This window comes from Bos indicus x Bos taurus, chromosome 6 (assembly GCF_003369695.1).
Source record: "Bos indicus x Bos taurus breed Angus x Brahman F1 hybrid chromosome 6, Bos_hybrid_MaternalHap_v2.0, whole genome shotgun sequence".
Taxonomy (NCBI): domain Eukaryota; kingdom Metazoa; phylum Chordata; class Mammalia; order Artiodactyla; family Bovidae; genus Bos; species Bos indicus x Bos taurus.
The window spans coordinates 19403808-19425637 of record NC_040081.1 but is presented as its reverse complement, the minus strand read 5'-3'; the positions used below and the strand labels follow the sequence as shown (position 1 = coordinate 19425637).

At 39.2% G+C, this 21830-nt stretch overlaps 1 protein-coding gene across 6 annotated transcripts in view; it reads left to right on the top strand.

Moving 5' to 3' along the window:
* Positions 1 to 21830, top strand: part of NPNT (nephronectin) — a 96615-nt gene that overhangs the window by 31259 nt on the left and 43526 nt on the right. For 4 of the 6 annotated variants that reach the window (XM_027543903.1, XM_027543899.1, XM_027543902.1 and 1 more), the window contains 4 exons: positions 9052 to 9144; positions 13641 to 13733; positions 18848 to 18967; positions 20283 to 20402. In XM_027543903.1, the coding sequence (XP_027399704.1) occupies positions 9052 to 9144; positions 13641 to 13733; positions 18848 to 18967; positions 20283 to 20402 (426 nt within the window). The remainder of the gene's footprint in view (positions 1 to 9051; positions 9145 to 13640; positions 13734 to 18847; positions 18968 to 20282; positions 20403 to 21830) is intronic. The other 2 variants (XM_027543901.1, XM_027543900.1) reach the window with 1 other exon arrangement.

Genomic DNA, 21830 nt, shown 5'->3' with positions numbered 1-21830 from the left:
TTTCTTCAATTTAAGTCTGAATTTGTCAATAAGGAGTTCATGATTTGAGCCACAGTCAGCTCCCACTTTTGTTTTTGCTGACTGTATAGAGCTTCTCCATCTTTGGCTGCAAGGAATATAATCAATCTGGTTTCAGTGTTGACCATCTGTGATGTCCATGTGTAGAGTCTTCTCTTGTGTTGTTGCAAGAGCATGTTTGCTATGACCAGTGCGTTCCTTTGCCCTGTTTCATTCTGTATTCCAAGGCCAAATTTGCCTGTTACTCCAGGTGTTTCTTGACTTCCTACTTTTGCATTCCAGTCCCCTATAATGAAAAGGACATCTTTTTTGGGTGTTAGTTCTAAAAGGTCTTGTACGTCTTCATAGAACCATTCAACTTCAGCTTCTTCAGCGTTACTGGTTGGGGCATAGGCTTGGATCACCATGATATTGAATTGTTTGCCTTGGAAACAAACAGAGATCATTCTGTTGTTTTTGAGATTGCATCCAAGTACTGCATTTTGGACTCTCTTGTTGACCATGATGGCTACTCCATTTCTTCTAAGGGATTCCTGCCCACAGTAGTAGATATAATGGTCATCTGAGTTAAATTCACCCATTCCAGTCCATTTCAGTTCGCTGATTCCTAGAATGTCGACATTCACTCTTGCCATCTCTTGTTTGACCACTTCCAATTTGCCTTGATTCATGGACCTAACATTCCAGGTTCCTATGCAATATTGCTCTTTATAGCATCGGACCTTGCTTCTATCACCAGTCACATCCACAACTGGGTATTTTTTTTGCTTTGGCTCCATCCCTTCATTCTTTCTGGAGTTATTTCTCCACTAATCTCCAGTAGCATAATGGGCACCTACCGACTTGGGGAGTTCCTCTTTCAGTGTCCTATCATTTTGCCTTTTCATACTGTTCATGGGGTTCTCAAGGCAAGAATACTGAAGTGGTTTGCCATTCCCTTCTCCAGTGAACCACATTCTGTCAGACCTCTGTACCATGCCCGCCCGTCTTGGGTTGCCCCACGGGCATGGCTTAGTTTCATTGAGTTAGACAAGGCTGTGGTCCTAGTGTGATTAGATTGACTAGTTTTCTGTGATTATGGTTTCAGTGTGTCTGCCCTCTGATGCCCTCTCGCAACACCTACTGTCTCACTTGGGTTTCTCTTACCTTGGACGTGGGGTTCTCTTCACGGCTGCTCCAGCAAAGCACAGCCGCTGCTCCTTACCTTGGACGAGGCCACCCCTCCTGACCTTGAACGTGGAGTAGCTCCATTAACCCTCCTTAAAGAAAACCTCCCCCAAATCTACTTCACACTTCCAGATAAGTAATAACACTTTATGAAATGTTCTTAAAGTCTCATTTAGCATTAATCTAAGTTTTAGTATTCTGCTACAATGAAAACAGAAAAAAAGTTAAAATTGCAAGTAAACCAAAAATGACAATACTTTCAGAAGAAGATTCCTTAAGTGAAAATGGATAGTGCTTAATTATAGTAAATAAAAGTTGGCTTGAGATTCAAAGATGCAGGTACTTATTTTCTTTGGTCTACTTCAGGAATTAAAGGTTAAATAGAGATTAAATAGACACTTGAGAAACTTCAGTTGGATGTTTCCAAAAAGACAAAAATGAAATAAATTAACCAGACATCTCTTGGAAAATAACATTATATAGAACAGAAATCCTTATTTATTTTAACTTCATACTCTAAATTACCAACTTAGAGTTGATTGACTTAATATTTGACTGTAGTTTATGATTAGTTTAAGTTCTTAATGATAATATTTCTTAAAATGTGAGAGTGAAAAAATCATAGATGTAATAATACATCAGAAGAGATAACAATTCTATATACTTCATTAATGATTCAGAATCTAGCTTCTGTACCTAACAAGCAGTGAATTAAGAAGATCATTTTATGTTGAAATATTCTGGCAGTGTTAACTTAAATTTTCTCAAATTATAGGTTGTATTTTTTTTTAATTTAATTTTATTTTTAAACTTTACAATATTTTATTGGTTCTGCCATATATCGAAATGAATCTGCCACAGGCATACACGTGTTCCCCATCCTGAACCCTCCTCCCTCCCCATATAGGTTGTATTCTTAACTGTGACTTCTTCCTAGAAGTTTTATGCCTTTCTAAATACTTTTATGCCTTTAATTACCTTTGATATTCTCTATCCCTCTCATCCTTTCCTGGTTAGTGTTTTCACTATAACCTCACTCTCCTCTCTTCCAAATCCACTCAAAAACCTAGGTTTCTGGAGTTTTTCTGAATACCAAAAGAATTAGAAGATTATATGAAATTTTTTCTGAAATCGGGCAAATCACTTAACTTTCTGTGCTTTTGCTTGTCTGCTGGCAAAATAAGGATAATGTCTGTCTCTCTCTTGCCTTATATGGATATTGTGAGGGTAAATCTAATCAGTCATATAAAGTGGTTTTGCGTTCTGTATTCGTGAGATCGTTTAACAGATAGTTTTTTTATAATGATAACAATCAGAGGCACTTTTCCTCCAGTTTTTACGACAGAAGGGATTTAGATTTGAAAATAGGATATGCAGCACTAGAATACAGGATATTAGGAGGCTGGAGAGTTGTTTTCCTCTGGACATCTTGGGATCTGTAGGATTCTTCTCTCTGGGTTTGTGGTACCTATGATAAAGGAAACTCAAGGCCCTTTTCGGTGGAGCCCTCTACCATTCTGCCTCCGTTCCTTCCAGCTCCCATTAATACAGCAATGGCTTGCTTAATGCCTCTTTTAGCAACTCTCTCTTTCCCAAGGCCAGTTGCTCTTTGAAAAAGATACTCCTTATTCTGTGTTCCTCTTTTCTTAAAATGAGTGCATCCATATCTGAGTTCTGTGAAGCTTGTTAGGTGTCATGAGCACTCTAGGAAATGTCCCAGTTTTGTATCCATCATCCTTCTGCCCTGCTCTGGAATACTTTATGTCATTGTTGTTTCCAAATCACTCACCCTGGAGAGCAGTTTCTTTGTTCTGCCTTTAATGGTGCCATGTCTGAATAGCAACATAATGGAGACTGCAAAAATTACAAGTGATTCTTAGGATTTGAAAGACAATCTTATCTACATTAAGAAAATATTTCCCAAGTTACAACATGATATAGGATAGGAGGATTACAAGTGATTTTTTAAAATTTTATTTTATTTTTAAACTTTACAATATTGTATTAGTTTTGCCAAATATCGAAATGAATCCGCCACGGGTATACCTGTGTTCCCCATCCTGAACCCTCCTCCCTCCTCCCTCCCCATACCATCCCTCTGGGTCATCCCAGTGCACCAGCCCCAAGCATTCAGTATCGTGCATCGAACCTGGACTGGCAACTCGTTTCATACATGATATTATACATGTTTCAATGCCATTCTCCCAAATCTCCCCACCCTCTCCCTCTCCCACAGAGTCCATAAGACTGTTCTATACATCAGTGTCTCTTTTGCTGTCTCGTACACAGGGTTATTGTTACCATCTTTCTAAATTCCATATATATGCGTTAGTATACTGTATTGGTGTTTTTCTTTCTGGCTTACTTCACTCTGTATAATAGGTTCCAGTTTCATCCATCTCAGGTTCAGAAGACGATCTTATTTACGTTAAGAAAGTACTTCTCAAGTTACAACAACACCTGAGGTTGAGTTGGCTTTTCCCTTGCCCCTCGCCAGAGCCAACATCTGCTTGGGCAACTCAGGGTCTTCATTTTTTTTTTTTTAACAAATGTTGGCACTTGACTCCCAACTGTGATTAGATTACATAAGATATTATATAGAACTGATGTGGGAGTTTAATTTCCCCCATCTTATTTGATAACATTGTCTAACTTAGTGTCAGAAAACATTGTCCAACTCTCAAAACTCCAGTTACATCAGTTAGGATGAATTTTTAAGAGGAAAATCTTAGATTGTAGTCAAACAGGAACATGTGCCATTAAAGAACTCTGTTTGCTTTGCCAGTTGAGACTTGTTTCTTTAGTTCAAGTAATGGTTTAGGGGTTATTTTAAGGGCACTTTGGAGATTGTGTTGTAGGAATGTTACAGAGTAAATTTTGAGTGTGATATGCCCATTTGACCTTAATTCCAACATCTGATTTTGCGGGGAAGAGAATCTGTCATTCACTGACTACCTGTGATCCTCACCTGAATTTGGTTTCTTGAGCTGCTAAATCATATGTGGATGCCAGTGGTCCTCCATGGACCACATGTGGCCCAGACTTCTTGTCCCTGATCCACAGGAAGCTCAGCGAAACAGTGCTGACTTCTGCTTAACCTTTAGCGACAGCAGACACATTGTTTCCTACCAGTCAGGGTCTCATCTATTTTTGTTGTTTTGAGAAGATCATTCTGAAATAGACGGCTAAAAAAAAAAAATAGTCTGCTTATTTTTTTTTCCTTGACCTACTATTCACAGCAAGTTGTGAAGGTTGGTGTGTGCTGACCACTGAGAACTCACATTATAGTGAAATGGGTTGTCAAAGGGTGGGTCTGTTTACACGGAAGTTGGGAATCATTTTTCCCTAATGTCAAGGTGGATCTGTGTTTTCTCATCTAATTTTTAGATGTAGCAGTGAAGTTCTTTAGATACTTCTGAAGTATATGATAGTGGAAGTTTAAGATAACTTGACAAGTTGTGTTTCTTTACGAAGATTCAGTCATAACAGTTCTGTCCTTAGTTTGTATCCAGCATCTGCTGGCTTGATGGTAAACACAGAGTAAGTCCAGATTCCACAGCCTTGTGCTCCAGGATAGTCAGGTATTACTTGTAATTATACCGTATTGTAATTGTAGTTGGCTGCAAGGAACACTGACACAAAGACCAGTGTCCTAAAAGGCTAGAATGGCCATTTAGGGTTAATATTATGACTTCTAGTTCAGCCTCTTTCCCATTCTCAAGATTCATCCCATAATCACAAAGTAGCCATTGTAGTTCAGCCATGACTTCTATATTCCAGGCAAAAAGACAGAGGATATATATACTAATCAGTCACCTTTTTAAGTAGCTTTCAAGTTCCAAAAGCTGCACCCAATACTTTATGCTGACCAGAATTTAGTCACTTGACTACCCAAATATGTCAGGGAGGACAGGGAATATAATTGTCTATTGCTAACTCATTACTTGTTATGGGTTACTCATTACAATGTGGGAAACCCAGGTTTGATCCCTGGGTCGGGAAGATCCCCTGGAGAAGGAAATGGCAACCCACTCCAGTACTGTTGCCTGGAAAATCACATGGACAGAGGAGCCTTGTAGGCTACAGTCCATGGGGTTGCAAAGAGTTGGACACGACTGAGCAATTTCACTTTCAACTCATTACTTAGGACTTCCCTGGTGGCTCAGTGGTAAAGAATCTGCTTGCCAGAGCTGGAGAGCAAGAGACGCAGATTTGATCCCTGCCTGGGTCAGGAAGATCCCCTGGAGAAGGAAATGGCAACCCACTCCAGTACTCTTGCCTGGAGAATCCCATAGACAGAGGAGCCTGGTGGGCTACAGTTCATGGGGTTGTGAAAGAGTCAGACATGACATCGACTAAACAATAAACCCTTCACCTACTCAGAAAAAAAAAAGCCACTCTATTTTAAAGAAGGGAAAAACAAATATTAGTAACAATCTATCACTTTCTGCCACCAGTGCCTTTTATGACTTACACCAACCTATCTTTTGCTCCCATCTGCTGTTCTAAGCACTGTATGGCTTTACCCTGTATGGCTCCACAGAGCCTTGGTGGCCCCTGAGAATGCCCTTTATTGTCCTTCCCTCATCCTTTGCTTGATTCTGCAAGGCTTTGTCTCCCATCTCAACTGCCTCTGCTGCTTACCTCTCAGGCGTTGCTCAGATTGCATTTCTGGCAGGAAGCCTTTCTAGGACCACAGTCACAGTTACTCTCTGCCCCTCTCTGCTTCTTTCATCTCATCTGTCACAGCTCTTGTTAACTTTCAGCCAACATAGTAAAATTTCAAAGTTAGTTTTCATATCCTATGTAAGCCCCTCTTCCCCCTCACTTGCCTAGTAGAATAACTGCATCTACTCAATATTTAGTACATGTGTATTGAATTCCATTGCAGACCTAATGCTAGCAGGATAATAGGAGAAAGTCTTTTTGTGCAATAAGGGTGTTCTTTTTGTAAGGCAATATATATATATATATATATATATATACACACACACACACACACACACACATCAGCATTGTAAGTATCTTAGTCTATTTAATAGCTGGTGACTAATATACAGGTTGTTGGTTACTTCAGTGAATAGTCTGTTAGGTAGAAGTGTAAATAGCAGTCTGTTTGAAAATACTGGCTCCCTAACCATGTAGGAAACATTAACAGTCTGGGCCTCTTGGAACAAGGGCATTTGATGTGCCCGAGATTAGGGCACTTCACTCCGAACAAACAAGGAGAAAGGAAGGGGGACAATAAAACCTTTTATTTCTGAAAAGTACCTGAAAGCACCATAAATGGATGGATTTCAGGCTGGTCAGTGGGGCAAAAGGCAGCCCAGCCTGGGTGCCTCATATGTAATTGTTTGACAAACTTTTTCATGTGCTACTTTCTAAATTTCTTTTTCATGTTTTAGAGATATTTTCAAAATCCAGTTATTTGGGGAGGTTTTTACCTTGACTTGCATTTAATTATTTTGAGGTGTTTACTTTTTTCCCCCTTCTTCTTTTTTAAAAATTTATTTTATTCCAATCTAGTTGATTTACTAATTTTTTTTTTTCAAATATGGCACTTGGGATGCATCTGTGATAACAATTCAGGTTGTATTAATATATAATTGTTAAGATTTATGGAACATCTTTCCTTTAAAATTAAAATGTTTTAACTTGCATTTCTTGATTGGGCCTGGAACTTACATAAAGGATGGCTTATTTCTGGGACTTCTTTTTAAAACTGCATATAAACCATCTACCAGGTATACAGTTGACTGAAGCATAATGTTGGAAGGACCTCCTAGATAGTTCATTTCTTCTCACTGCTTTCTGTTGAATGTCATGCCATGTCTAAAATCGGATTTTTATGAATTTCCCCAGTGCATTTCTCTACCACTTATACTTGACTCTCTGCTCATCATTTCTTTGTGCAAGATTTTACATTAAATACCTATAGAGCAGCAGTAAGGATTAGTCATGGTACAGGGTTCACTTGGGGTGAGTAACACAGGCGGGAAAGGGCTAAAAGTAAGATTGGCAAACAAACCTGTGTGTGGAGTGCTCAGCAAGGGGAGGGTTGGTGAGTCAAATGAGGAAATGAGGAAAACACCAAAGATAAAATGCACAACAGTTTCATAGGAGTGTTAGTGCTTTGAAGGAGATGATGTTTGAGAATTGTCCAAAAATGGGAGCATCTGCCAGGATGGAGAAGAGTGTGGGCTGATATGGCAGGGAGCAGGTGTCAGGTACTGGAGACACAGAATCACTGTTGACCCCTCTCCCCTTGGTCTTCAAGACCTATTTGCTCGTCCCTCAGGGGTTAGTGAAGCCCACCTCTTCCTGTCACCAAACATAGATCATTTTATCTGCATGTCAGACTCCAGTCCATCCTGCGTATCATCACCATGCTAATATTCCCAGGTTATTTTTATCAGGTAATTCTCCTAAAGATAATGATGAAGTGTTCAGTTCTTGTAGACAAAGTGCATATTCCTCAGTCTGGAATTTAGGGAGCATCCTGATCTGGTACCACTCACCTATGATTGTCTACCTCTTATTCTTCCCCTAGTGTTTGCCTATCTCTTTGGCTTGATAAGCCTCCTCTAAATCAATGAGACCCGTTTTGCTGTATAAATCTGCACACCTTGGATGGTCCACTGTCTTTGTCTACCAGGCTTCAAGATCCACCTCAAGACCTCTTCTTCGAGGCTTTCTGTACAACTCTATGTGGATATGTGATGATTTCTTCACAAATCCCACGTGTGCCACCATTTTTGCTCATAAATGTTGCCTTGAATAAAAACATGATTGCTTTGTCTTTGTGTCTAGAGTATAGGCTCTTTGAGACCAGGGACCACACTATACAATGATTTTGCATCTATTTTAATATCTGGTGTAGCACCATATACAGATTTGGTATAGAGCAAGATTTCTCAGTCTGGCACCATCACATTTTGAGCTGGATATTTTTTGTTATGGGGAGTTACCTGAGCATTGAAGGATGTTTAGCAGCATCACTATATACTCGCTAGATGCTAGTGGTACCCTGTTCCCAGTGTGACTATAGAAAATGTCTTCATTTGTGCTAAGTGCCCCATAGACAGCAAAATATCCCCAGCTGAGAATTACTGTATAAACAGAATAAATTCTTATCAGTATCTTAGCAGGAATTGAAGACTATGAAAAGATTTGATTGATGGTTTACAGCATTTTAGGGTCTTGAACGATGACAAACTCAGCTGATAGAAGATTGGCAGTGTAAAATGGAACTTTCTCTTTTCTGTGATAAGCTATAGGAAGCCTATTATAGATTGATGAGTGATTATGATGTAACTTAAGGTGAAGGAAGGACAAAATGCCAGAAGTATACTGAAGTTGAAGTTTCCAAAATACTGAGTTTTAGTTTCTAATTCATTTTGAACCATTGTATACTTGGAAATATCCTTTCCAAGAAAATATTTGTTATTTAATTGGAAATTTATCTAGGGGTTCATTTTTAACTAATATCTTTGGATTGAGAACTATGTTTTGAAGCATATTTGAGAAAATCATTCTGAAATTGTGGGTGCAGGTTATTGTAAAGTGATAACCATTGACAAAAATCAGTTGTCTTTGTATATAGTTTTCCAATGTTTCTTCTTTTTTGGCTATTTGAGTACTGTCCTCAAGTTTAGCAAAATTCCAGCCCCAAGCAATACACACACAAGCAATATACACACACACAAAATACATGTGTGTGATTGTGTAGTCTAGACAGTGCTTACTGCTCACTCTGTTGCAAGTTCTTAGTTTTTTCTTTGATTATCAAACTGGTACATGACACAGATTCTACATTGTTGATGTGCTGCTGAACTAGGAATAATGTGTGATACCCTCTTTCCACAGCTGTGTGCCAGCCACAGTGCAAACATGGTGAATGTGTCGGGCCAAACAAGTGCAAGTGTCACCCTGGATTTGCCGGGAAGACCTGCAATCAAGGTAGGGAAACCCTGTGCAACGTAGACAGTCATAAACCCTCTCTACTCCTCCCTGATATAGAAACTTAAGTTCTCATGCAGACCACTTTTCCATGACCATTGTCCCCAAACATGTGAGATGTCATTTTGCTGAAAGATAAAAATCGAATAATGATAAGTCTTGTTAAATCTACTTAATTGTGGGGCAGTTAAAGAATTTCGTCCTTTCATTCACTATTAATAATGAAAATGCATTTTGAAAAAGAAAATGACAGTGTCAATAGAAGCCTTACGTCTGCTCCTCCTTGGTCTTCCACTAACTATTTGGAAAACTTTAGCAAACTCTTAGCCTCCTTGGATCTCTGTGAAGTGAAAACACTTTAATACGCAAAGTCAGGTAGGAGGTTTGGCTTGAAATTTTGAGGTCCCTTCCAACTCTGAGCTCTTTGATCTTTGTGATTCAATTCCCTTCAACTTTTGACCAGTTTGTGAGGTTCCTCTGAGAAATCAAGATTTTGATTAACCTAACAAATTATTTTTAATTTGGTGTCAGTTGCTTTTAAAAGTAGATCTTTATTTAGTCCTCATGGTGCTAAGGTATTTTGCATATATTACCTGTTTATATCACTACAACAGCATTAGGAGGTAGAATGTTATTTATTATAATTAAGCTATAAATAGTATTTTCCTCTTGATGAGACATCGTATATAATCAGTGTTTTGTCCAGGTTCACAAAATTAGTTGGTAAAAGATCTATGTCAACTTAGAGCTGTTGTCTATATAACTCATGTTCTTTCTACCAGTGTAGTTTTGGATGGCAAAAACATTGGAAATGTGATCCTCTGACTTGCTGCATTACAAGGCTGACAAGGCTTGTCTGTTTAATTTCAACCAAAATCTTTCTACCGTTCAGAGCTAAAGACAGATGTAAAGAAAAGATAGGGTTAGATTTCACTAGAAAGATTCAAGGATAAAAGGAGTAAAATTTTTCATTTATTCCTTAAAGTAATATTTCCTAGCATTTTAAATGTCAAATGAAACAGTTTGTATAGGGTCTAACTGTCCCATAGATACTTAGTTGACCTCATCTGATACAGAAATGATCTTGTTGAAATATTCTTGTTCTTCGGTATCTGATGTTCCTTGAAGTGTGTCATGTAAACTTGTGATTTATAGACATAGTTTTCACAAGAATCAGGCACACTGAAATTTAAAAGTATGGGTAATTGTTCCTGAACTACCAGGTGAAATCCATGTTAGCGAAATGTGACATGTTTTTAAACCCATTTGATTTTAAAAACCCATTTAATTTCCTCTCCAGTGTGAGTTCTCAAGTAGCAGCATGTTCAGTTCTGATTATTGAGTTGTCAGTGTTCATCTTAGAGTGCCAGCATGCTTCTTTTTTTTTAAAGTGCTGAACATAAAGCATCGCAGGTTTCATTAATATGTCAGCACCATGAAATGCTGTCCTCATGCCAGGAATGTATACAAAGAAGATTATTAAAAGAAGCCACTGTTGAGGTTGCGGAGAAATTCATTTAAATTTATTTGCAGGAGCTACATCAACTTTAATATGATTCGTAGACACTAAAACTATCATTGGAACACGGATCCATCTCTGGGTATCTCTGATTTTCAGAAAACTAGTTGACTGTGTACCTTTCCTTGCAATAATATCTGTTTCTCTTAAGAAAAATGGAAATATACCAAGTTGAAATCTTGCCTTCCCAAACTAAATATAATTGGGGGAAAGAGGATTTTATCAGTGGCAAAATGGGATTTTACACCTGCAAAAATAGTGAGCCTTACTGAAAATGTAATTTCAAGTTAAATCCTGAATATAAAACTTGCTGCTGCTGCTAAGTCGCTTCAGTCGTGTCTGACTCTGTGCGACCCCATAGATGGCAGCCCACCAGGCTCCCCTGTCCCTGGGATTCTCCAGGCAAGAACACTGGAGTGGGCCTCCATTCCCTTCTCCAATGCATGAAAGTGAAAAGTGAAAGTGAAGTCGCTCAGTCATGTCCGACTCTTAGTGACCCCATGGACTGCAGCCCACCAGGCTCCCCCCTCCCTGGGATTCTCCAGGCAAGAGTACTGGAGCGGTGTGCCATTGCCTTCTCCATATAAAACTTGAGTCTACAGTAAACCTACATATTTTGATCATCTCTCTTTTCCTTTTTTACCATATAAGCAATTGTGGCAAGTTACATTCGTTGAGAGCAGGAACCATTTGTGGGGTCCCTCTGACTTCTTGGTTCCTGAAAATTTTTATCAAAATGATTTGCACATGATAAGTGCACGTGAAATATTTGCTTAGTGACTGTTTAATGTCATGGTTCTTGGTCCTAACACCATAGGAACTGAGAGAGTTCCCTGGAGCTGTTTGGTATAGCTCTTTATTCTTTGTATCCATGGACGATTTGTCAGGGTCAGAGAGGCTGCCGCAGTGATCCAGGTAGAGGCCAGAGAGCCCCAGAAATGTTGTTAAGTATTAGAACTAAGTGTTTATATCTGCTACATGACAAATTAACTTAGACTGATTTTATCCAGACATTTTATCCATACATTTTAATAAAATGGAAAACATGCCTCAGAGATATGAGAAATCAAGCAGGTTTTGTTTTTTTTTTTTTAAGCCCAGGGTGTTTTTGTTTATTTTTTGGCCACACCACAGGGCATGTAGGATCTTAGTTCCCTGACCAGGGATCAAACCCATGCCTCCTGCAATGGAAACACAGAGTCCTAACTAGGAGACCACCAGGGAATTCCCTGGTTTCTTTTTTCTTGAGGAGAGAAATGTTAAGAAGAGTTAGAATTGAAATAAATCTCCACAGAACTGGAAATTAGCATTTGATTAAAAGTAGGTTTGGGTATAAGGCAAAAATTATACCCACTAAAAATTGTGTTACGAGCTGTGTACTTTAAGAACTCACCCCTGGAGACTTGCTTGAACAGCTGAGTGAAGAGCTCGAATGGATGACAAGCACTTAATGAGTGCTTTTGGAGCTGCCAGAGAGCAGAAGAGCAGGGCAGGCCCACTTTGGAAGTGGCTTAATTTAGAAGCCTTGGTACAAGATTAGTGTGAATCTGCTGGTCATGGCTTGTGCTTCCCTCTGGGTCACACTCTGGATTTGCCATAGCCAGATCACATAGAAAATCGTAGGCATGGACTGACCATATTCATTCTAATCTGAACTCTGGCGAAGTTTTTTTTTTCCAGCTTACTTTCTCTGGTAATTTTATTCATGAAGATTACTGCCCCCACCCCCCGCCAACCTTGGGCCTCTACCCATACAAATCCCCTTTCTCCTCAGCCAAAAAAGGATACTATTATAGATAATAGTGTTTTTCATAACTTTCCCATTAGAGAATTATTTGGGGCATGTAATGTATCATATCATTGCATATTTTCAGGAATGAAAGATATCCTGCTGAATTTACAGCATGCTTTACAGTATAATAATTTCAGAAGAAATAGTTCATAAGTATCAGTTATTAATCTCTTCACATGGTTTTTGTTTCAAATGTTGAATTCCTTATCCTAAGAAAAGAATCGGTATCTTGTGCCAGGGAACCAGACAGTCAACTGTGGTAAGCTAATTAGGTCTAAATTGATTGCCTTCCTTAGCACAATAGTTGGAGTGTTTTAACTAAGATTAAGGTAGTTTCTTAAGGCTTTATTTTTTGAATGATATGCGGTTTCAACCCCAGAAACCAATATTCATTTAAATTGGAAATTTAACTGGCTGTTAATAATGTGATAGTCTTGAAACAGGATGTGATTGCCTACTTTGGGACCTACTCATAATATTTTGGTAAGCTAATAATGGCAATACCACTTTTTTTGCAGAAAGCTTCTAATGTATATTCTTTTTTTCCCCCAACCCCTGATATCTCAATCCTATCTGTGTCTGGGCAGGGTCTCTTAGGTATATTCTAATTAAAAGTGACCTAAATGTGACATTAGTTCTTACACCTGAATGAATACATAAATGATCTATCATGTTACTTATTTAAATGAGATCTTTATGCAGATCATAAGTTTATGCATGATTATGTAAGGTTTTAAACTGTTGTACAACATACTAATATAGGAAAAGATATTAAGTTGGTCATTTAAAACCTAGATGTACCTAAACAGAGCAGGTTGATTATAGTCAATTTTTGTATAATCTTTGAATTTTCTCTTTGTTGATGACTAAAATCATTTTTAAAATGACCATCTCTTTTTTGTGTGTGCTTAAAAAAGTTGATATGAAGATGTGGATTGTTAACTTATAATGTTTGTGTGTTCTTCGGAAGCAAGATAGCAGTGATAAATTTTAAGAAACACAGAAATTAAAACTGAAAAAGAGAAGCCAGAAGAACTAGAAACTTATTTTTGTAAAGTATCTAAAGCGTTCTTTTTGAACTCCACCAACTTTATGTAATTGTTTAATATATACTTACAAAGATTTTTAGGGCTAAAATGACATCAGTTCAAAGTTGACTCTTATTACCTTCTTCCTGGTGTGAAGACGAGCACCTCTACCCAACTCCTCTTGACCAAGGCAGTGAACAGCCTCTTTTGCAACCCCCGGATCATCCAGCCACCAGTTTGCCTTCAAGGGGTGAGCGTGCGTCGTCTCAGGTGGCCTGACCCCCACCTGCACGGCTTCCTGCAGTGTTGTCATTTCTTGCCGGTGTCCTGAAGGCTCCCCCAGGAGCGCCCAGTCCTCCGTGTCCTGAGCATGTGAAGCAAGTGGCAGGAATTGTCAGCTGGTGCCGATTCTCTGCGCTCCTAAAAGCCTGGCGCCTCTGCTGTCCTTTCCCTGCCTCAAGTACCTGTGGCCTTTCTTCTTCTCTTCTGAGTTTCAAACTTTTTCTCAGAGAATCAGATAACAAAGTAGCTTCTGTTTTCTTACGTAGGCGAAGTCAGGAATTCCACAGCACCTGAGACTGGGGTTTTGATGACTTCTGCTGAATAGATTTTAGAAGTGTGCAAGTTCTCTTCCCCACCACCACATTTGGTGTATAGAGTTTTAGGTCACCTGGAAATCAGACCATATGTGAGCTTCCCTCTTTTGGTGAACCAGCTTGCCTGGTGGCTCAGATGGTAAAGCATCTGCCTGCAATGTGGGAGACCTGGGTTCAATCCCTGGGTTGGGAAGATCCCCTGGAGAAGGAAATGGCAACCCACTCCAGTACTCTTGCCTAGAAAATTCCATGGACTGAGCAGCCTGGTAGGTTACAGTCCATGGGGTCGAAAAAAGTCGGACACAACTGAGCAACTTCACTTTCACTTTCTTGTGATATTAGAAAGTCTGAGTTCTGGTTCCAGCACAGGCCTTAAGAGGCTCTGTCATCGTGCTCAGTAGTGTCTGACTCTTTGCAATCCCATGGACTGTAGCCCTCCAGCCTCCTCTGTCCATGAAATTTCCCAGGCAAGAATATTGGAGGGGGCTGCCATCTCCTACTCCAGAGGATCTTCTTGACCCAGTGTTTGAACCCATGTCTCTTGCATCTCCTTTCTTGGCAGGCAGATTCTTTACCACTAGCACCACCTTGGAAGGCCCAAGTGGCTCTATAATTGTGAGCAAATCTTGGCATACCAATTAATAATAGGAGAGTAATTCCTGTTCTGGTCATCTGCAGGGCTGGCGTGAGAATAGAAACACCCAAAATATTAACGTCTTCATTAGGCTGGAAAGTTTTGTAGAAAAATTAAATGGCAGTATAACTTTACAGTATTTCTGAAAGACTTTTTTTCCTCACTCATAAATTTAGGAACTTAGAATGACTGAGTTAAATTCATTTAAATTATTATTGCCTGTGCTCATAGGGAACTTGATTTGGATCAAGAAATTCGGGCAATAGGATGAGTTTCAGAATCATTGAAAATTTAAGGGGTAAGAGTTATGACGGTTGACATACTGAGATCTGTTTGCCTGTGGCCTCCACTTGAGTCAGACAAAATGCAAAAGCTTATTAGACTTCTGAGGCATTGCATAGTTTAAGTCTCAAAGGAAGAAAAAAATGTCCAAATTACATTAAATGAATGAAAGGTGATATTCCTTAAAAATCCATGGCATTATTTCACTCAATGAATCTCTTCCAGATTTTCAAGTTAATTTTCATTGTCTGCATGCTAATAAAATTTCTGATTCTTTTTTCTTCCTGAAGTGTAATTATAATGCTATGCAGCTTGCATTTTTGTCCTGGACCAGCTCCTTCCCACTTCCCCTCCCCCCACCCCAATCCAAGCTCCTGAATTCACCCACTTGCTTAAATATACTCCTGACTGTAATAGACACTCCTTAAGGATTGTATATATAACAATATGAGTATTTGAATGTAAGTGGTTTAATTGTAAACTTCTGTCATTGATGTGATAAGATAGGTACATGATAAAGTCATTCATTTTTTTATAATAGATTTTCCTTATGAAGTATATTACATTACAAACTTCTAGAGAAAGACCAAAATTTAAGTAAATTTAAAACAAAGACACAAGTTTTCTTTCCTTCATTCTTTCGTCAACTTCTAAGAGTGATCTGAGAAAGTGCGATCAAGGGGAATTTACTTGTTCTTTATAATCTGCTCGTTATTGTAGGAGCCTTTCCTATAAATTGGAAGTGTCATTTTCGAATTTCTGACTTAATTTGATAGTAATAAAAATGTTACAAGGGCTATTACGCTAGAGATTTTGGGAGCAGGAAACATCAACTCAATTTTATAAGGTCAATAAGGAAATAAGGTATTAGTCCCTCAGTCGTATCCTACTCTTTGTGACCCTGTGGACTCTAGCCCGTCAGGCTCCTCTGTCCATGGAATTACCCAGGCAAGAATACTAGAAGGGGTAGCCATTTCCTTCTCCAGGGAATCTTCTCAACCCAGGGATTGAACCTGAGTCTCCTGCATTGCAGGCAGAAATAAAGTACAAGATAGTAATCATAGACTAGAAACTCTAAAGAATATTGAGGAAAAGGAAGTTCATCACAGGACACCAGATGCTTTTAATCTGTTGAAGCGCCCTGCCTTAGAGTTCTAATATTTGGTAAATACTGAAAATCATGGATAATTGTGGAATTCTATTTCATCATTTCTGCAGTGGTTTTATAAGGGTCAGTGGGAAGTTTTTAGGAGACTTGCGTATGGCAGATGGGGCAATGGTGGCAGTCACTCAGGACGTGGACAGTGGCCAGCTGTCGGGGGGTGTCACCCAGCCTGTCACCAGCTGTTAGAGTACAGCTTTCTCAAATTGCTTTCAGCCTATTTGGATGCTTATGTGTCAATTTAATAATAGTAAAATAGCCAACACGTGTCTCCATATTTGCCCCCCTAAATACTGCATGTTTATTTAATTTTCCATATCATTTCATAGGTGATTCTCAGGTTTGTTTGGGTCTTTTTTATTGGAATTATGATATCTTAGTGATTTTTCATTTCCTTTCAGTTTTATGCTTCTTAACCCCTAAGTGTTTTTTTCTTATGGGAAGGGAAAGGTAAATTTGATTGAAGACCACCACCAACCCCAGTCTGAGTCGCAAAGACTCCCCTGGGCATCCTCAGGGCCACTTTATCCACCAAGACTGGAGCGGCCTCAGCTGGGCTTCAGCTTTAGTTCATGACCGTAGTGTCTGCAGACATTTCCATTGGCATAAATACGCCTTGTATACGAGCTGCCTGGTGCTATAAACATCTAACCAATCCCATCCGGAAACCACAGAAGTTTCTGATGCTTTTTAAGGGTTCTTAATTGACATGTTTTATATCCATCAGTATGCTTCCCTTGGGGTATAGAATTCAGTCTTACTCTATTCTTTGTTGTTCTATTCTAAAACACAAAGCCTTTCTCTTAATGTATTCAGATTTAAATACTATTTACTATAATATCAGTCAGTTCAGTCGCTCAGTCGTGTCCGGCTCTGCGACCCCATGAATCGCAGCATGCCAGGCCTCCCTGTCCATCACTAACTCCCAGAGTTCACTCAAACTCATGTCCATCAAGTCGGTGATGCCATCCAGCCGTCTCATCCTCTGTTGTCCCCTTCTCCTAATATCATTCAGGGATTTATCAAAGCCAGATGTGAATCTGCAGGGACACATTAAGCATTGTAATTAACTCTTAGAACATGAGAAATGACTGCTTGACTCTAATTTTTAATAAATACTGAAAAACAAGGTAGAAGAATATAAGAAGTGGAATGGATTTCTTTCTCTGTCTTTTCTCTTTGATTTAAAAATTTTACTCATTTTAACAGAGGGGGGAAAATCAAATTTTTGTTGATATTATAATTTGCAAAGCAGTTTCTTTGAGGAAATTTTTTGAAATAAAAAATTTTAATTATGATTCTGTTTTGAATATCCTTGACTGGGGAAGAGTGTATGAAGTTTAAAAATAAAGAAAGCATAGGAGATGATGAAGGTATCTGGTTTATTTATGTAACCTCCCCAGGCTTCACCCAGCTGGGGATCTGCTCACAGTTGTGTTAAGGTTAGAAAATAGACTAAATCGGCAAGTTGGTAAAACAGTTTTAAAATTTTTATATGAAATAACTACTTGATGGTTTTAAAAAACAGTGTACTTGGTTACATTAAGTATATAAAAATGTATACATTAAGTGTATAAAAAAGTATAGACTTTTAATAAATGAGCAGGTCAGATTTAAATTTAGTTAGATTTGAAAACAACTTGTAACTAGATATATTTCCAATTTGATGACATGGATTAATAGATAATTAAATTAGGCTAATCAGGTGCCTTTGCTGGCAGTCCTGACAAAATAAACACGTCATATTTCTTTTTAATGAAATCTGTATTTTGGGCATTAGTGTTTCAGTGTATATTTGTCATGAGATTTATTTTCACTTGAGGCAATGTTCAACTTGGGTTGGAAAAGTCTCACGTGAAGTTCATTAGCTCCCTTCGTATTGATATTTAAACCAGTAAACCTAAAATACAGGATGATAGTCTATTATGTATTGTCCATTTGTATTTCTATATGCCCTTCCTAACTGCAGAATGAATGAAAATAATGTTGGAGGGTCTTTTTTTAAGTTTATTTTGTGACTCGAATGGTTTACTATAGTAGGAGACTGAAGCTTCTTTAATCTGAGATTAGTTTATAGACTATGAATAAGAGGAACCTCAACAGTGATCACTCTAATTCATTGAGCTTCTATCCTCTTAAAAAAAAATAGCCTTTCTTTGGGAAGGTCAAAGCAGTCTAATATTAAAAATCCGTATACTTTCTACAAACTAAGATAGGTTCACACAGTATCTTCTTTAAACAGAGACAAGAAGTTGAAGTAGGAAGATCACATGGACCAGAGTGAATCTAGCAGTATAACCCCAGATATTTTGAGGATGTTGAAGTCAGATTGATGGTGTGTACACTGCTCTTTCTAGGGATGATAAGCCATGTATGTGTCGGTGAGGAGAATCTCCCCACCTGTCCTCTGTAAAGAGAGATCACACATGTTAGATTAAGTCCCAGAAATTCACACAGCCTTCCATTGTTATAAGGCTTCTGGTCACCTTTGCTAGCAGACTCTTCACAGCTCTAGTGTAACCAGCATTAAAATGAAGACACCGTGAGCAAACGATCTCTTATGTTTATGGCTGGTTACGATAGCTTGATTGACTTTTTCCCTTTATTCTTCGGCATAGAGAAGCATTTGCAGTGGTTCGCAGTGGTGTCGAGGTTTTGTCATCTCTCTGCTTCCTCCCCGTTCTCTGCAGACCTAAACGAGTGTGGCCTGAAGCCGCGGCCCTGCAAGCACAGGTGCATGAACACTTTCGGCAGCTACAAGTGCTACTGTCTCAGTGGATACATGCTTCTGCCGGATGGGTCCTGCTCAAGTATGTCAAGAATCTTAACTGCTTTATAAGTGCTCTGGGCTTGACTGCACGCCATGCCCGGCAAGTGTGTGAGAGTGGCCTCCTAACCTCCTCCCAAGCAGGATGTGAGCGTGTGTTTGTATGTGTGCCTGAGGAATGGAAAACCAGAAGAGCTGCCCACTGTAGATGTCTAGCATTCTTTTACTGTGGGTGCCAATGTCAAATTAATTTGGAAATGGTCTTCTGATGTTATTCCTAGCACATTTTCCCTGTCTTCCATCTGGTTTTAGAACTGTTCCATGTAGAAAAAGAACTTTGGTGACCATTTGAGGACTGTTGTGCTCTCCATAAGGCTGGGCAGTAAACTGTTGGCTGGTAGGGAATCCACCCAGCCTGGTTATTGAGTATAAACCACCCACAAGTGGTTTATACTCAATAAACCACTCACTTCAGTTTTACATTTCTTTATAATAGTCTGAAGGCTAAGTTACAGCTTTTTTCTTGAAAAAAGCATAGTTCAAATGAAAAAAAAAATGCTTATAATAACTTAAAAGTAGATTTCACATGTGTCTTTGTAAGAAAGAAATGGATGGTGTTTCCTACTGTCATTTGGATGTGTTTTATAAATGGACAATGGCCTAAAATTCTCTGCAGGCTGAATGTTGAATTGAGGTTGTGGTTATAGGATATCTAATAGTTAATGACTTGAATTTTATTTTTACTGAAATAGATCAGCTAGATCAGTTAATTATCAATAGGTATCAGCTATCTCTAATTGGATTGCATTTTATAAAATAAAAGGTTAGCTAATTTTATTATTTCATATTTAGCGTGGAACTTTTTGCAGTGCGGCGAGTTCATGCTTATGAACAAGTGGGAGGGATGCTAGACTCCTCTATCTTTGTACAGCTCACTGGGAAATGTGCTATACCTGGAGACATTTAAGGGATGGTTGAGGCAATTACTTGGATGTTTTAGCTAAGACCAACACTTAATATGAGTAATCAGGGAAAAATAACCTCCATTTTCTATTTGGCTTGGCCACTGGAAAAAGTTCCATATGATTTTTCCAAGTTTTACATTTGTCTTTTAGTTCTTCAGATGCATTAAGGATCTTCCCCAGATACTAACAGAACTGGTTCACTTCTTAATCATCTCTGAGGGAAGAGATCTCCTTCCTATTTTTGACTTTTTTTTTAGATTGTTGGAGAATTAAGCCCGTTTTGTCTTCATTGTTGGTTCCGTGTCACTGATTTCAGGATAAGTAGAAAACATAGCTGTTTTGGGGACCAGGCATGCTCCCCGTCTCTGAGGCAGACAGTCCCTGTCTTTCCAGGTGCCCTGACGTGCTCCATGGCAAACTGTCAGTATGGCTGTGATGTTGTCAAAGGTCAAATTCGGTGCAAGTGCCCCTCTCCTGGGCTCCAGCTGGCTCCTGACGGGAGGACCTGTGTGGGTGAGTTGTAAGTCCAAGCATCTCTGTCAGCAGCCTCTTGAGGGTAAGGAAGAAAATGAAATATGATGGAGGGAAAGGAAAAGGGCAGTTAAATAACATCAGGAAATTAGTTGCCCTTGAGAGGCTGTCACATGTCTCACAGGGGGACCCACTCTCTCTGTGAAGACCTTGTGAGGGGTAGGAGGAAGGTGCAGCCAGAGGAAACCGCATGTGCCAAGGCACTGACGTTGAGAGGGAGCGCAGTGTTCAGGGAACAAGAAAAGCTCAGTATTTCTAGGACATAAGGGCAGTGAGCGTTGAAGCTGAGCAGGTAGACAGGGCTAGACTGCATGTCCTGCACTTAAGGATTTGATTTTTTTCTCCTGTAAATTAGGAAGGCAGTAAAGATAAGAGTGTGGGCTTTGATTTCAAAGCTGGCTCTGCCATAGACTTGATATGTAACCTTAGGTAAGAGACTTCCTTTCTTTGAGCTTGAGTCTTCTCATTTTTAAAATGGGAGTAATGCCATATGGAACCCTTGTGAGGATTGAATGAGATCATGGATGCAAAGAGCTTAGCATCTAGTAAGCTAAGCTTGTAGTACCTTACATGGAGTAAGCACTGAGTGAATGGAGGTGTTTGGGGACTTGAGAGATATTTATTGAGTACTTTCTATATTCCAGACACTGTTAAGTGCTAGGATGTAGAGTAATGGACAAAGCAGACCAGATTTTAATCCTTACAAAACTGATATTTTAATGGGAGGGACAGAAAAGAAAGAAATATCCAGTGAAATTACAAACAATATCAACTGTTAATATGAGGTACTAAGAGAGTGAAAAACAGAAAGGATCTGTTTTAGAAAATAATGGTCAAGATAGCCATAAAGTAAGACCTGGACTGCTGGCCATGTGAAGAATCAGCCAAGCAGGTGAACATGTTCTAGAGCACTGCAGTGAAAGAGAGGCTGACTTCTTTGAGGTTTGGAAAGAAAGAAGACCATACCCTTAAGTACACAGTATGAGGGGTGGTGGCTTAAGATACAGCCGGTGAGGGAGGTGAGGACTGTTTATTACAGGGTCACCAAAGACATGGTGAGGAACGAGGAATGGATTCAGAAAGCAAGTAGAAACAGTTGAGAGTTTTGAGCTTGGTAACAATCCCTTCTTAGGTCTCGAGAGTGAAAGTCGCTCAGTCATGTCTGATTCTTTGCGACCTCATGGACTGTAGCCTGCCAGGCTCCTCTGTCCATGGAATTCTTCAGGCAAGAATACTAGAGTGTGTAGACATTCCCTTCTGCAGGAGATCAAACCCAGGTCTCCCTCATTGCAGGCGGATTCTTTACCATCTGAGCTCCCAGGGAAGCCCTCTTATGTCTTAATAAAATCGTTTGTTGGCAATTGAATGGGAATGCTTTGGAGGGGATAAGATTGGCAGAGGACAGGCCAG